The 16,181-nt window shown below is 38.0% G+C and overlaps 1 protein-coding gene across 4 annotated transcripts in view; it reads right to left on the bottom strand.

Moving 5' to 3' along the window:
- SEPTIN7 (septin 7) overlaps positions 1–16,181 on the bottom strand; it is a 65,768-nt gene that overhangs the window by 16,666 nt on the left and 32,921 nt on the right. For 2 of the 4 annotated variants that reach the window (XM_066992278.1, XM_066992281.1), the window contains exons 1-5: positions 12,571–12,604; positions 10,025–10,131; positions 4,200–4,300; positions 3,472–3,606; positions 357–474 (exon numbers count right to left, since the gene is read on the bottom strand). In XM_066992278.1, coding sequence (XP_066848379.1) covers positions 357–474; positions 3,472–3,606; positions 4,200–4,300; positions 10,025–10,131; positions 12,571–12,589 — 480 coding nt within the window. In that variant the 5' untranslated portion in view covers positions 12,590–12,604. Of the gene's footprint in view, positions 1–356; positions 475–3,471; positions 3,607–4,199; positions 4,301–10,024; positions 10,132–12,570; positions 12,605–16,181 lie in introns of those variants that run through there. The other 2 variants (XM_066992279.1, XM_066992280.1) reach the window with 1 other exon arrangement.

The raw sequence follows: 16,181 nt of genomic DNA, 5'->3' as shown, positions 1-16,181 counted from the left end.
GTTTTTGATTAGTTGGTTTGGATGTTTTATTGTTCTCTTTTCTTTATTTTAAACAACTTCTGTTAGGCACCTAAATCTTGAAAGTTCCCTTACTACCTTACTGATTTTTATCTCAGCAGTGAAATACTTCACCTGCCAAGAATCATGCTACACTTAAAACATCTTTCCCTGAGGACAGAAACAAGATTTCACCAAGAAATATAATTAAATCTAGAGATATAAATTACTTAGCTTTGCTGTCTCAAGTCACTGCTTCAGGGTTTAAATTTTGCATGCAAGAAGTTAAATCTCACCATTTCCATAGGGACCGGCTTACTAAATCAGCCCGCATTGTAAATATTCATCTTTCAACTCACCTGTTTTTTAAACTGTTGGCATTCCTCAGGTGTAAGTGTGTCTGCTTTGGCAATGAGTGGAATTATGTTCACTTTTTCATGCAGGCGCTTCATAAACTCTATATCCAAAGGCTTAAGTCTGAAAGACAGCATTAATTAATATAAATTGCAAGGCTTTGAACAAGAACATACAAATGATTCAGGATTTGTCCTGACAACTGTTCTTAAGGCACTGATTTTTAAGTGATAGATGCTTGAATGAAATTCAAAAAAGACTACCAGCAACTGCTATAGGAATTCCCTAGCATAGTATAATGCTAGGAAAGTAAATCGTAAGTTAATGTTACTAAGCAGTCAAGAGAATTCTGCTAGCTGAAATTACACTCATTAAGTGATCAAAATTCTTCTACCAAGGTTGCAAAGCTCGTGTCATTAGCTAAAAAATAGTCCTATTTAAAGCCTGACTTGGTAGGAGTTTATAGTTGTGAATCATACCGTGTTCACATATCCAGCTCTACTTTCTGAAAATTATGTTTATTTACATGTTCTTTCCTGAGAGTGAGCTGTAAGATTCTTTTATATATATATATATATATATCACTAAAGACAGTTAAAACTGTGGCCTGTATATAAACAAAGCAGAAGTATCTCGTCTCTAAAGTACTATGTTTAACAAAAGAGTGTTATGAAAGAGGATGGCAATGACTTAAAAAATAAAAACCCACCACACAAGTACATCAAAACACCAGGTACGGGTCAAAATGGTCAATAGTTCCTGCTTGCTAAAGTAAAGCTACAGGTTTTGATGCATTAATGCTTTAGAATTATAACAAGTTCAGTCAGGCTTAAAGGATTCACTTAAAGGATTTAACAAGATTATTTCTCATATTAAATAAATTAGGATTAGGAACAGATTCATTTGGTACTCAAATTAGCCTCTCCTCCAAACCATATACATATACACATAAAAGAATAAACAAAACATCACAGAAAACTTATCTTCTGTTTAACAGTTTCTACTTGCCACTGAAATTTGCAGCATGTTTCCTTTGAATAGCTAACATTAATGCATGTCTAGTTTAAGAGCACTGGTGTGGCTATCCACTCACCCTTGTATGCTTTCCCTCTCATTTCAAAAAGCTACCTAAATCAACTTCTGGCTGAAGGGCAGCTGCCAAAGCAGAATAGTTCCCAACTACTGTACTTGCTCTTAAGGTGGAGACTGAAGCAGGAAGCCTTCACGTGAAGAACACAGAACTACAAAAAAAGGCTGCAATTCATTATCACCCCATTCACTCATCTAGAAGGCCCCCCACCAGCCCCTCCACTCTCTCCCCCTGCCCCACACAAACTCATTAGTTCAGATGTTTGTGGGGGTACCAGCTACAAATGATGGAAGTTGGACTCGATCTTCGTGGGTCCCTTCCAACTTGGTATACTCTATGATTCTATGAAGGACCAAACCTGCAACTTCTCTTCTTTATAAATCATAAACTGGTTTATACAAAGGCCTAAGGACAAACAAAAGCAAGTTCACCTACAAATGCTTTAACTCACTGTAAACAGACCCGTGCATTAAGAGTGATGAGTATTGTACTTGATGAGCTACATGGGCAGTCCGCACACGAGACACAATGAGGACTGCACCACCACCACCAGAAAAATACAGCTAAGAAACAAGTTCTTTCAGAGAAGAGAACATCTTAAAAGAAGAAATGAATGCTAACAGAAGCACCAATTTTCTCTGTGCTCCATTCATTTCCATAATTAGATGACAATTCCAATCATTTACTTCAGAAATTGAAAGACACTAGGCAAACCTAACTCAACTTTATACATTTTCAAGAATAAGATGAAATACTACTGTAGGGAACATACATTTCCAGCTTTTCGTCTCACAGACAGGAGTCAAAACTTAATTTATCTTAAACATTACTTCCTTACAAAACAATCTGTACCTTAAATGGGTTTTGAAAGTTTTAACTTACAGAAGGAGGGAGGAAAAAAAGATATGTTTTTTAAAGAACGTCAAGTCTATGCTCAAAAAAATTGACTAACACAAGGGAAGATTCATTTCCCTTTATTTACATGAAATTTTACTTTGGCACAACTAAAAGCCAGTAACTGCTAAATATTCAAATGTTTGAATTTTAAACTGACATGCACATTGAATAAAACTGACATAACAAACACACACATTGATCAAAAAAAGTTTAGTGAAGACAAGTCTACATTAGAAAAAGAGCATTTTCTTTCCAAATTTTAGAAGTCTGTCTAGTTCAAAATGGTTATTAGAACCATTCAGACGCTAACTACAAAAGCTGAATGTAACAACGGGCTTTTTTCACTACCAGAGGAATATTCCTCAGAATTTCTTCATTACTTCCTTCACAGCATTTTACTACTTTCGATCTATTCAACAGAATAGGCTACTTATCTTCTCCTCCTCCTGGTTTTGAAGGTACAACTTAAAGACTATGAGAAAATTAATCACTTGTAATACAATAAAATGCTAAGCAAAAAATTTCAGATCTAGCTGGCCTTCATCTAATACGCCCTGGAAATACAGTTCTCTCTCTCCACCACTAGACAGAAGTCTGATCAAGTTAAAAATTAGAAGGGGTGGAGGATTGCATAATAATTGGAAAAAAAAATCCAGAACATGGATATTGGAATTGTCACTAGTCAAAGGATTACACTCCAGGTGAATAAAACATTCTTAAAAGGATGCAAGTAGCTTTCCATCTTCGATTTATCATTAACCTCAGAGGGAAAGAAAAATCCTGTTGCCTGAGAAGTGAACCAGCTTCTACAGTTGAAATTTAAATGTGTTTGAACAAAGACATACATATCAGAAGCAATCCTGGCACTTTTGAATACTTAAGTGTTTTTTAATTGTTCTATTTTTTTCTTGTTACGCAATTAATGTGCCATCATATTGTCTGGTGTTCTAACTTATTACCTGTCACGCTTGCTGATGTTTGACAAGTCAAAGTAAGTTCATCTTTGAAATTAAACATGGTCTGCAGATCATTAATAAGCCCCTATCTGGAATTTTTCATACATAAGAATGCCAAATCTGGGTGTTTGTCTGAGATATAGACAGAGAAAGGAAACAAAACACACTAATACTAACCCATGTCCTGAAGGAGCAATGAAGTATAAACAGCACTGCACTCTATTATCTGGCATCTGACGTCTGTTCACTCGAGATTCTGCATTCAGGTAGTCCTCGAATTTACTGTCAATGTAGTCAATAACAGGCTGCCAGCTGCAGAGGTTACATGAATAAAAAATCTGTAAGTTACATCACTTATGTAAAAAAAAAAAGTCTGACTTTGCTAAGAATTAAATGTACACTATTCCCCTATGACTTTTTTTTTAATTAAAAGAATTCAACACAGTATATTTTAAGCAACCAGCTCCTCAACATACAATCAAGTTACATAGCTGTACAGATACAATCTGCTAGCTCACTGAAAAACCCTTTCAAACACAATTACCATCACTGTAATAGCATTAAAGAAAATACTTTAGGAGAGTATAGGAATACACTTTCTGGTCAAATCTTGTGAGAGCATGCAAGTAGGTTTAGCATACTGGAAATGTTGATAGAGAGCTATATGTTCCATTCACTTTAAAGATAATTAGAGAGAAGCTGATTGTGTTTCAGTCAAGTCATAATGGTAATAGAAACTACCGTAGTCTAAGTTTTCAGTTAATAGAAAACTACAGACAAGTTTAAAGCCATGAACATTTTAACTGAAGATCAAAGTGTACATTTTGAAAAAAGTCAGAGGGTATTGTATCACACATACAAAAAAGATAGAGTATTTTTGTGGGAGAACACAAAGAATGTCTTACCAATTACTATTATCCACAGCATCTCCAAATCCTGGTGTGTCAACTATTGTAAGTAGTAACTGAACACCACCTTCTTTGATTAAAACTTTTGACTGCTCAACCTGTAAAACGAATGAGATTAAATGCTTAGCAATTTAGCCATTGATTTTAAACACTAGGAAAAGAATTCAATGAATAAGAAGTCTGATAAAGAATTGCTAACCTTTCTGCTTCAAATCAACTTGCTTTGCTTATAAAATCAAAATTATTTTGATATTTGTTGATTCATACATTTTAAATTTAAATCACAACTTTTTTTAAACTCAGTAATAGAACCCATCTAAGCATATAAAATGTCCCAATAGTTTAACTCTGGTTCAAAAGAGGAAAAACTCTAAACAACAATATCGATGTCAGTACAAAATACATATATGGGGGGAGAGAGAGAGAGTTCGATCCAGACATTCTCATAAACCAGGCATCATCCTGAAATAACCAACTGATGAAATAGCTAAATTTGGTCATCTAAAATAAAGTTACACTTTTTAGAGCTAAACCCCCCGTGCCCGAACAACCCAACTAGGCTAGAAACGTAGCTATACTCTAGTCCAGTTTGTATCTTTTTAAAAACATATTTCTTTGTCTTCAATTAGTGCAATGCTTTGGAAAGGAATCCTAGAAAGTGACGGTTTCCTGCTATAGAGGCAGAGAGATGGGAAGGTAATGCAATCTCACTGCAATCTGCTGCGCCAGAACTCACGTGACCGTAATGGTTTTCTGTTAGCTCAGGGCACGGATGGAAGCCTGACTCAACATGGCAACTGCTGCAGCACAAAACATGATGCAAGTTTTGGGTGTGGGAGCGCCTGCCCGAGTTGTGACTACCCATCTGCAGCACAGCTCCATCCTCTTGCAGGAAGCAGGTCATGGAACAGAAAGCTCAAGCTACACGACAAATGGATGGCTAACACTTAATATCTCAAGAATTATTGACAATGCCAGCATCAGGTGCCCTGATAAAGTAGCATTTGGTGAAAAGAGCTATAAGCACTGACATATCAGCCAGTCTGATCCACAGCAGTAAAAAAAACAAAAAACAAAACAAAAAAAACACATTAGCACTTTGGCTCTTTTGAACTGCTCACACATTTAATCACGCTTTTTCTGATATTAAGACAATTTCTCTTAATTACTAGTGAAGCTGTTTTCTTGATGCAGAATCAAGAAATTAATTATCCAGCCATTTATTCCTAACAGCAAGTGGCTGCAAATAAGTTTGCAGATGTTTACGCCACAGTGTTGCTTAACATACTTCTTAAGCCTCCTGATCATTAACTGGGGAGAGAAAATTAAGTTAAAAGTAACTAGGTGAACCCTTAGAGAACATGCAGTAATGAACTTTCAGAGGGAGTAGAAACTTGGATAATGAATCCCATCTGGATGGTCTCTTGACCAGCTCAAGATTTGAGAGATCTCAATGCTACTTAAGTGCTTGCACATAACTATTTGTACAGCTGAAATGGATTGGCTCACAACCACACCTGAAAATTGTTGCAAACTCTTTGCAGTCACTGGTTATGTGATGTAACTCCAAACTACAAGATAAATTAGCACTCTGCAGAAAGTCAAACTAAATACCTCTTGCACAAGTAAAACACTGACTGTAATTAAGAGGATGTTCAGAAGCACAGAAAACAGCAATAAATAACTCCAAAGAAGCTGGGGCTCTGTATTTAATCTCAGAATTTGTAGAACACTATTTTCCCCTACTTTTCAGCAAGGATCCTTTCCAAGCCAGACCTATCTATTTTGCTGCTAGGTCTTGACTAACAAATACAACAATACCATGGCTGTCTGCAGCCTGCAGTAATCATCAGCTGGTTCCTCACCAAACAAAAAGGCAAAAAAAAAAAAAAAAACCACCATTAATACATCTTCACAAAACAAGAATTCCCGGCACTGGGCTATCTGGGTAGCTAGTCACAGGAGAAGGTAAATTGGAATGGACTTGGAGGTCACTTAATTCCATCTCCTGCTAGAACGTGCCTAACCACAAAGTTGGGAAGGTTTAAGACAAGATTGAAGAACAAACAACAAAACCAAAACACACAACACCCACCAGCCTAAGACACCACCAAGTTACCCTTTCAATAACTGCACAATTTCTATCCTTCCAGAAGGAAAGCAGTGAGAGCCTGGGAATGCATATGCAGCATTTGAAAAACTTAAGTTTTAATTGTGGTGAATAGATCTTTTTTTCCCTCGAGAGCACTACAGAGAAATTTTATTGTACACAATTGATGCCAGAACTCAAGACAGTAATCCCCAGGCACACAGTCAACTCAGCCAAGAGTTTACCACTCACAAGCTTTAGCACGCAGGAGATTAACTTCTGATTCCTTGAATTCTTTTTGCTATCTTGCATGCAGTAACCACAGAGCCCTCACATAACTGAGCTCTCTGTAAGCATAAGAAACCTGTAACACTTTCAAAATACTGCAGATGATAAGGTTAAGAACTGTAGTATTGCCAAGTGCTACAAGGTATTGACTTTATTCACTGGCACGCAAATTCCCAGCAAAAATCATTAAATTATTACACTCTCATAGTGGAATGCTTATTCAGAAAAAGCAATTAATCAAGTACAATTTTGAATGTGTGTTTCCAACAATGAAAAAGGAAGGTCAGGAGATATTTAGAAATGCCACACCACATGTTTTTCCTGACCCTGTATGCTTGTAAGTGTGGCTAAATTCCAGAAGTCACCTTCTGACAAGTGGCGTGCAGTAACTGACTATCTGCAGACAGCACTAATATCTTCCTAGGTGGTGGGGATTTAAATTCTTACGTTTCATCAATTCATGCAGATATCTTGCAGAGCTTTCAAATACCTACAGAACAAGAAACTTAGTGCACCTAGGTAAGTGTGCCATGAAAGCATGGGGGACAGACAGATCAAATCCACCATACACTGTAAGCAGTAGAGATGGCTGGTGACAGTCAGCAGGTGAAGAACCTGCCATAGAGCCTCTGTATCTTTCTTTTGTAACCTGGATGGATGTGCCCATACATGGTCAAAGGCACAGAAAGCAGCAACATCTGGAAAAGATCCAGAAAATCTCTGTAAACGAGTGTCATTCATAGTTAAGCATCCAACTGTATCCTATCATCTGGTTTTACAAGTATTCCCAAGGGATTCATGGAAAAACATTAGTTCAAGCCTTGGAATTTAAAACTTTTTAATAAAAGTCTACTCCGTGCGGCCATTTTCCCATGCACTCCTGCTAGCTGGGTCACGCTGGTCTGTCCTCTAGCGCTGCACCGAGTTCTGTGATGCTGCACACGTTACAGCTTGAGGAACTTCAGTGGATTAAACAAGACTGCATCCATCTGACATCAAGTCATTTACTATTAGCTGTTTTCTATGTTTTCCATGAAAGAAATACAAAGAATCTGCCTCACAAAACAACACTAAACCACTACTGCTTTCAAACATTGCCCAAAATACATTTTGTAATTATCTGAGACTGTTACACGATGCCTAATCAATAAATGGTTCCCACCATATAAGAACAGGAAATTATTACCACCAAGATTTTAGGATGCTTTTACATCCTAAAATTTTTAGTCTGTTTCACCTCTACCCTCCAAAACCCTTAGCATTGTGTTTTTCAATTCAGAAAGGTTTGCAGTGGCAAAAAGCACAGATCCCATTGATCCAAAGAGCAGCTCCTTGCTGCTAATTCTTTGGTTTCATATTTGATTGGAAGCTATGTGCTGGCAATTGTGGCTGTTTTGTATGTGATTCCAAGGTTGTAGTGGCAGACTATTTTATCCTCACTTACAAACTAAAATAAGACAGTTTCATCTCTGAAGAATGCAACATGTCAGGATGATTACATTATCTAATTTTGCAACCAAGCAGATGAAAGTACTTAACTCGGATTCCAGAAACTCCACAGACAGAGTGTTCAGTTAGTTTTCCTTATAACGATCCACCATTAGTCAGGGATGGGCTGAGTTAACTTGAAAGCTGGCTTGCAATTTTTTATTTTAGTTTGTATGTAAGTTCTTACTATTTTTCCCAATGAACTTGAATTGATTTAGCTTCAGCTACCAATGTGTAATCAACAATAGCAAAATCACACAAAGCCCTTCTACCAATAAGTTTTCCAGCATTCACCAAGCTTCATCGCTTTTCCTTAATAAGTGTATCATACTAGAAATAAACTATTTGCAGCTTTTCCACACCACTTAATATTTCTTTGAACCATGTACCTAAACCCAGCCTAATTCAAATAATCCTCTACTACCCCTACTAACAGGCTAACAAGCCCATTTTGTCAGTCACTGTTATATTAAAACTGACAAAATAGCTGAATAGACATGGCCAAAGCTTAGAGAAATGTAAATATATCATCAAACTGTGGATGTTCAAAAACTTTCCTCCAAATAAAAAATAAAATAATAATAAAAAAATCAATATTCTGCCACAAATACATTTTGTATTAGTATTCAAGCCTGATGTTGACCTAATTGACAAGCAGTTTTATTTAACCTTTTCAAGTATGAGCATAACTAACATTTTCCTGGTCCTCTGGTAATGAAATTATCCAATCTTCTGAGATTGAAGAAAAAAATCCCACACTCCAAACAAAAACAAAAAGCCCACAAAACACTAAGGTCAGTGGGTCATACCACTGGAGTAGTGTTATCCAATTCGACTAAATAAAAAAACATTTAATTTTAAAGCTTCTCTTTAGAGTTTTGAGTACCTACTAGCTCAACATAGGCTTCCTAATCCCCTCATGACAGCTCTGTAAGTAATCAACAACTTCAGACATAGCTGAGGTGCTCTGAGACTGTCACATTTTGCAGTTGGTGGAGCCATGCTGGACCACAGCAACTGCGAGCCATAACCTGGTCTTCATCAGGGGGCGAGTATGAAATTGGATTATCACAAGCTGTCTTCACCAAAATCTTAAACAAGTGACTGATGTGCATCAAGGGAGATGAGCAGAGCTCATCTGTTCCTACTCAGTTGCTCAACTGCTGAGGCAGAAAGTAGCATGCTGAAGAGCAGGAATTTCCTAAACCACCCACAATACTAAGAGGACATTTCACTATTTCTTAGTATTAGGCAGTTTTCACTTTCTTTTTGAATAACATTTTTATAATATAAACAGTATACTTTTTTTTTTTAAGGGAAAAATATATTGATTCATAGCAAAATATTACAGAAAACAGACCAATCAAGTTCAGTTTTTTGATCTACGTGTTTCAACTGTATCATGCACTTGCAAGAACATTGTCTTTGCCCATGTAGTGCTTAAGTCAGCCAGGTTCACCCTAGGCCAACAAATGTCAGAATAACAACTTACAACAGGTAAAAAATGTACCACAAAGGACACAGGTTGCACAATATTGCCAAATACTTTTACACAAAAGATTTACAGTCAGTAGAAAGACCGAATATGGTTTCTAAAAGCCTGCCTTAAACAGTCGGAGGTTTTAGCACACATTTAAGTATTTCTAATATACATACTTAATATTTAAATTGATAATAAGGCACTTCCTGACAGGACTGCACCTGTATCACATTTCTAAAGCACAAGCAGCACACAAAGTATCTCAGGGATCCCGCCCTTCAACAGCCTACAAGTTTCATAACCTGAAAGTTCTGTGTAGTTACTGTACGCTGAGTGACACCCTGAATATTTCTCAGTGGTTTACACTATGGCTGCACTTACTTAAAACACATGTGCTAATGTGACAACTGTATCATTTTATGTCACTAAATTGCAAGTTAATTTACTCAAGCTGCAGTCTTCCGCCCCAAGACGTACCTGTACAGTCTTTTTAATTCTGTGTGAAGGACCTGGATACTCCGGGGAATATAATTCTGTTAAGAATAATGAGTTGATTAATGTTGATTTTCCCAGTCCAGATTCACCTAGAAGAAAACAGAACAGTTTCAGTAAAACTGGTAGTATCAGACACAGTATAAACACTTAGCTCTAGATCCAAGTACTCTTAAAACATAATACCTGAAAACATTCACTACATTCTGAGGTTTTGAGAAGCTATAATCTTTTTCAATTTCAAGGAAAACTCTGTATGTTTTTTTTTTTTAACAGAAAATCCTACTGTCACTATTAGATTCTATAAATATTCATTTTTCAGATCACATTTTAAAGTAGTGCTAAATGCATTTAGCACTTCTCCATCGCTCCTATTGCAATGCATGAAGATGATATTGCCCAAATTAAAGTTTATAAACAAGCCATCTTCCTGGTACCAGTTTCTGGCACTATCCCAAAGCACACTAAGCTTTCTCCTTTATGTCAATTATTATTTGAGGGTCTTAATGGGGGAGGGGGGGGAATTTCAGATTAGCCTGATTACTGAAGTCACAAAAGCTAAAGAAAAGTTAAAAAAAAAAAAAAAAAACACCACCACCAAACAAACCTATGTGATTTGCATGGGAAATTTGTAAAGGAGCTATTTCAACACGACAATTCACACCAGAATGAGAACTACATAAAACAGTATATGAAACTGATGCTTTCTGGTTTAATTTTTCCATGTGCAGTGCTGTGAACATGTTAACCTAAACAGAGAGACTGACACAGAACTTTGCTCTTAAACTAAGAAATCTGGATGCAAACTACTGTAGACATATTTACACTAAGGGAAAAGAACCACGCTGCCCCCATGCTTTAAAAAGACAAAAAAAGGTTTTCTAAGCCCCATCAGCCACCCAAAATAACGATTGATTTTGAGACTAAACTCCCAGCTTCAAAACTTGTCTTGAGATAAGTGCCCTAGGCCAACACAAGTAATGCAGAGCTACGAAACAGAAAGTAGCTATGGACCGCAGCAGACAACAGTGTGTCTCCACTGTAATCGCTGGCTGGATTTCATCCACAAGCTAGCTTATACACATCAGCCAGCTCAATTACAATTGTGGAGCTTGAAGTCTCTGCGGTATTGAGCTGAGCAATCTGATTAGCTATCCTGTAAATGGATTAGCAGCTGCTGAAATGCTGCAAGCAGAGCTCCTGCAGGCTGGCTCTGTTATTAGCGGCGCTTGTTCTCTGAGCCTGGCCCTGTGTGACAGATGAGCTAACGCACGCTTCAAGCGGGTCCAGCTGTGCACGAAGATAGGCTACAACAGCCTAGGAGCAAGGAGACATGGCATTAACAACCTCAGCAGAACACTGCTAGGAACACCAACCCCAAAATGACAGCTGTACCAGGGCCAGAAGGGGCGGGTTTGCTGACAGGCATCTCACCACTACCATTACCGATTCTGCCTTTCTCCATGGTCAGACATGTCAGAGCTATGCCTCGAAGTGTTTGCTTGCAAGGGATGCACATCCACTGCTCTTCACTTGCAAGATCTTCAGGGCATGGTCAGCGGCAGTTTAAAGGCCTTTCCCTACTGAGTTTGCACCAGACAGAAGCTCCTGAAACACACACAGCTTTCCAAACTAATCTCCGCAGCCAGACTGAAGCTGTGTCTTCATCTCAGCACCCTGCTCAAAATGCACACATCGTTCTGGATAAGCCAGGGTGTTATTTATCCTCCCTGCTGAGCCTCCCCTCTAATTTTGTCATTTATAAAATTCATATTCTTTCATCGATCATCCCTTTTTCAGTTGACCATAATCTCACAGAAGGCTCTCTGCTGAACTGTTGAAGAAACACTCATGGGCAGCAGCATGCCCAATACTCGCGTGGCCAATTCCACTTCAATATGCAAAGAGTTGTTCCTTCTCCCCTGTCAGGCTCACTGCCCGTCTTAACATGCTGCAATATTTTAAGTGGAACACACGCAGAACAAGCACTTTTCCCAAAGATTACACTGCTTGTCATGTTGCCATTGAAACTGAACATATGGAAAGGAGATTTTGAACTCTGAAAGGATCCAATGAAAAACCAGCAGCTCACCCAAGATGGTTATTGCAGCTGGAGCACTCTGTACAGGCTGGCCCCTGAACTACTGCAGCACCAGGCACGGACAGATATGTATCCCCAAACCCAGTACCAAGGATGAGGTGGCAGTTTTGAGCTCTAAACATCTATGAAGGTAGTAAAAGGCTGCAATAGCAAATACAAAATTACACTGAAACTGTAGAAAAAAACACCCATAACAGGAACATTTGGTACTTTACTATGGGGAAAATGCTGCTTCCACTGCTGTCAAGCAGGAGTTTCTCTGCTGCCTACAGGGGATGCAGAGTTAGAGAACTGAAGCGTATTCAAACAAGTCTAGCCAGCCTCTTCAAACACATTCAAGTATTCTGAATTTAGCTAGAAATGTAAAACAAAAACAAACAAGCGAAACCTTTGTTTTTCCCATATAGAAGCTTGTTCAATGCAAATTCACCTAAAAGGATTCCCTCCATACTGGAAAACCTTGAGTTGCAGCTTCAGAGGATTCAATGGGCTATGAACACTATGAACAAAACATAAGAGAACAGGGAAAACAAATGGAATTTACTTTGCCTTAACATAACAAAAAGACACATCCACAAAAAATTCATCCTCCCATTTTCTGTAACCACTTCTGATGACATTTTGCACTGCTGCCACACCATGAAGCCAGGAAAGCACCATTTCAGTGTGCTAACTCCAGTCACTCTATGCATCATGATATGTTCCGAGATCTAGCTGCCTAATTCACACTAGGTGATTTTTAGAAATATCCTGACTTTTCTAGTTTCAGCATAAAATGTTTCATTTCACAACGAAAAAAAAAATACTCTGACTTTGACTTTGCAGGATAATTGGAAACCAAACATTCAATTACTATGTCCTGTCTAACTACTGCTGACTGCCTTTACCTTGCCCTCACTCTCCCACTAAGTGTTTTATATATGCTTCAAGTTCTCCTGAAGAAACACTGTTCTTTTTCTTAATTATTTTGTGTCTTGTCTATCAGCAAATTAGTGCTTCAGAATTTCCACATTTGCTCAAGCTGTTTTTACTCTGTAGACACAATCCTTTGTCCGACTGTAAGAACTGACACAAGTTCCAACTCTTCTCAAGTCTAGGAGTTTCTAAATGTTCATCCAAACACTGGAGCTTTTCTCATACTTTGGTTAACAATTAGCATCTTTATATGGATGGCACATCATTTAAAGTTAACTGTTGATAGCAACGTTTCTTCTTCAACAAAGAAAACACTGCTCAAGTAGTTCCCTTCTCCTCTACAAAGGGGAAACTTATAACGTGAGAAAATAGAAAAGGAGACAGGAAGGTATATTTAGCTTTTTCTTTTCTATTTCAAACACATTTTTGGGTCTGAAGAGACTACCAGTAACTGCTGGAGTGGCCTGCAAAGCTACAAAAAATAGTCTCCAGAATAATATGAAAACAAGTAAGTACAAAGAATAAACAACTGAAGAACAATGAAAACATGGAAACGGGTAGAATACTGCTCCAAAAATTAAAAATAAAATTTACAACAAACAAAAAAACCACTCCCCTCCATCACCAACTCAGGAATAATTGCTTTAGGCTGAGCTATATGTCTTTCATCTTCATTTCCAAATCACTCGTAAGTTATCACAGATCAGGATTTTTGGATAATCAGTTACTGAATTTATCTACAGTTAACTTGCATGCGTTCAATGCACGTTTTTCTCCTGTTCAAATTCCATCAGCTCTTGTTGCAACTTTGTTACTTCAAAGGAACTTAGGCTGCAAGTATCTCCTCCCTATGGTAATAGAAATGAATTGTTACCCTTAAATCTTAATGATGCTGCTTTTTTCCACCATTCATTGTTATGGCACGTTGAGAATGTGGCCTCTTTCCAACCTCCTCCAACTTTTCTACCTCCTCCATCCTTATTTAAGCAAGTACAGAAATGGACAAGCAGTCCAATTCAGTTCCCAACTTTATACCTATTTGTTATTTTATGAATAACGCCTACTGGAGAGAGCTGTCTTCTCATTCACGTATTACATTTCCTGATAACGCACCACAGTACTTCTTCTGGCTATCATATAGCTCCGAAAATCCAGGATCAGTTTTCTATTGTGATCTCTATTTTTAGAACCTTGTTTTTCTAAAATCCAACCCTTCGGCACATAAGCATGACTTACACAATTAGATTTATGAGAGTTCATTAAACATATCAAGTGATCTAGCTAACTAATCGATACTGAAGATTCTCAGCGTGCTCTCTGCATGTTGTATCAGCATTTCCTGTGACATAAAACCACACAGCTGGGAATGTGACCATGTATACTATCTGTACTTTGGAGTTATAAGTTGCTTTCCCAAGCTCCAAGTAGGACAATTTGTAAGCCTTCAGTTAAATTGCCCTAAGAAGCATGTTTCAGGTATTCCCACCAAGAAGACCCAGACTCAGTGTATCTACTAACTAGTGAATCTACTAGCACCTACAGACTAAGAGGATGCATCAACTGCTAGCAGCTGCAGTGGGTGAGAGAAAGTAACTCCATCCTAGCAGTAGTTTATTAAAGACAAGCCGCCAACACCTCATGTCCCAGAGTAAACAAGTTCTTTACAAACTGCACGGTTTTTCAAAGCTTCCACTGCATTCTAAGAAGTCTGTATTTAGAACTACTTAGCACGAGTAAGTTGACCACAAGTGGCAGATGTTTTACTGCTTTCTGCAAAGGAAGGTACTCAACACCACATCTCTTCTCGGCTGCAAGGGGGCAGAGATTTTTAGTGCACTTGACAGCCCCAGATAGTTATTACAAAGAGATCAAATGCAACAGAAAAATGCTGCACCTCGCAACAACACAGATATACAGAATATTTACATCAAGCCACATTTTATTTTTAGCAGGTGAGCTAGGTTTTTGATGAAATTTCTTCCATTTTATGAGTTCTAACTCTTGTGTCATTGTTTGTTAAAATATAATCCCAGTACCTTAATGCTGGTGATTCAAAGAGCTTGTCAGATGACAAAAATAATGCACTTCATCTCCTTCTATCCTTGTACAACTCACAGTATGCGCACATGACAGCACTTGCACCTTTATGCAGACGTCCAATGGCCTTGATGGTACGGTTTTTAGTTTTGATACAGAAGTGAAGCTACACGATTAATCAAAGTTCATTATGAGGCTGCAGACTAACACGTAGCACTGAGTGCAAATAAAGCATTAAGAGCCCAAAATACAGAAAATGGTATGATGGAGCAGGCCTCTCACAAAGGGGGAATGATGCTCTGTTCTGCCACACATCATTAGAGATGACCACAAAAAATAGAGGCTACAAGATGCTTTTAATTTTAAGGCTGATTTTAGAAACTTTTGCAAAGGCTAGTTCCTGCCTTCGGCACTCTACAAAACGCAAAGCAATACTTCAATAAACGTATGGGGACAACCAAACAAAACCTGTTGGGAGCTGGGGTGGGTTCAACACCATGCTCTGTGGCTTCTCCCATGTAGCTACAGTACCACGTAGGATAGTGTCTCGTGAAGTTGTGCAGATAGTTCAACTTTGTATTCTCAGACACTTATAAAGGGAAGAAAGCCAAAGCTCCACCATTTCGTAATTTACGCTCCTAATTCCAGTTATGGAAGTAACATCTGTTAGAGCCACAGAGTTGATCCTAGCAAAACATAACAGGGAAGTCTGCTGGCTATAAATTTGCTTTTGCCTATCAGCAACTGCGTCAACAACAACAAGAATTTGACGTTCAGTATACAAGGAGACAATTTCATCAACTTTCTTCGAGCATAATTTAAATTTTAAGTGCAGTAACTGAGGACAGACTCTTGGCATATTGTTCTGGCCACAGATCCCACTTAAATAATTCAGAAAAGCCATTAAAAGCAGGGGAGTACTTCAGAAGAATACTGAAACAGATTCAAGATAACATTTTTCAAATAATGTTATTCCCTCTCGAAGCAGAAGCAGTTCTCGTTTTCTACAACTTGACAGATTAAAATGGCCATGAAGCAATGGTTTAATTGACCATGTTAGACTTTGGCTGTTGCCAAAACGAATGGCCC

This window comes from Anser cygnoides, chromosome 2 (assembly GCF_040182565.1).
Source record: "Anser cygnoides isolate HZ-2024a breed goose chromosome 2, Taihu_goose_T2T_genome, whole genome shotgun sequence".
Classification (NCBI taxonomy): domain Eukaryota; kingdom Metazoa; phylum Chordata; class Aves; order Anseriformes; family Anatidae; genus Anser; species Anser cygnoides.
The sequence above is the reverse complement of the archived record's forward strand: the minus strand, read 5'-3'. Positions and strand labels throughout refer to the sequence as shown.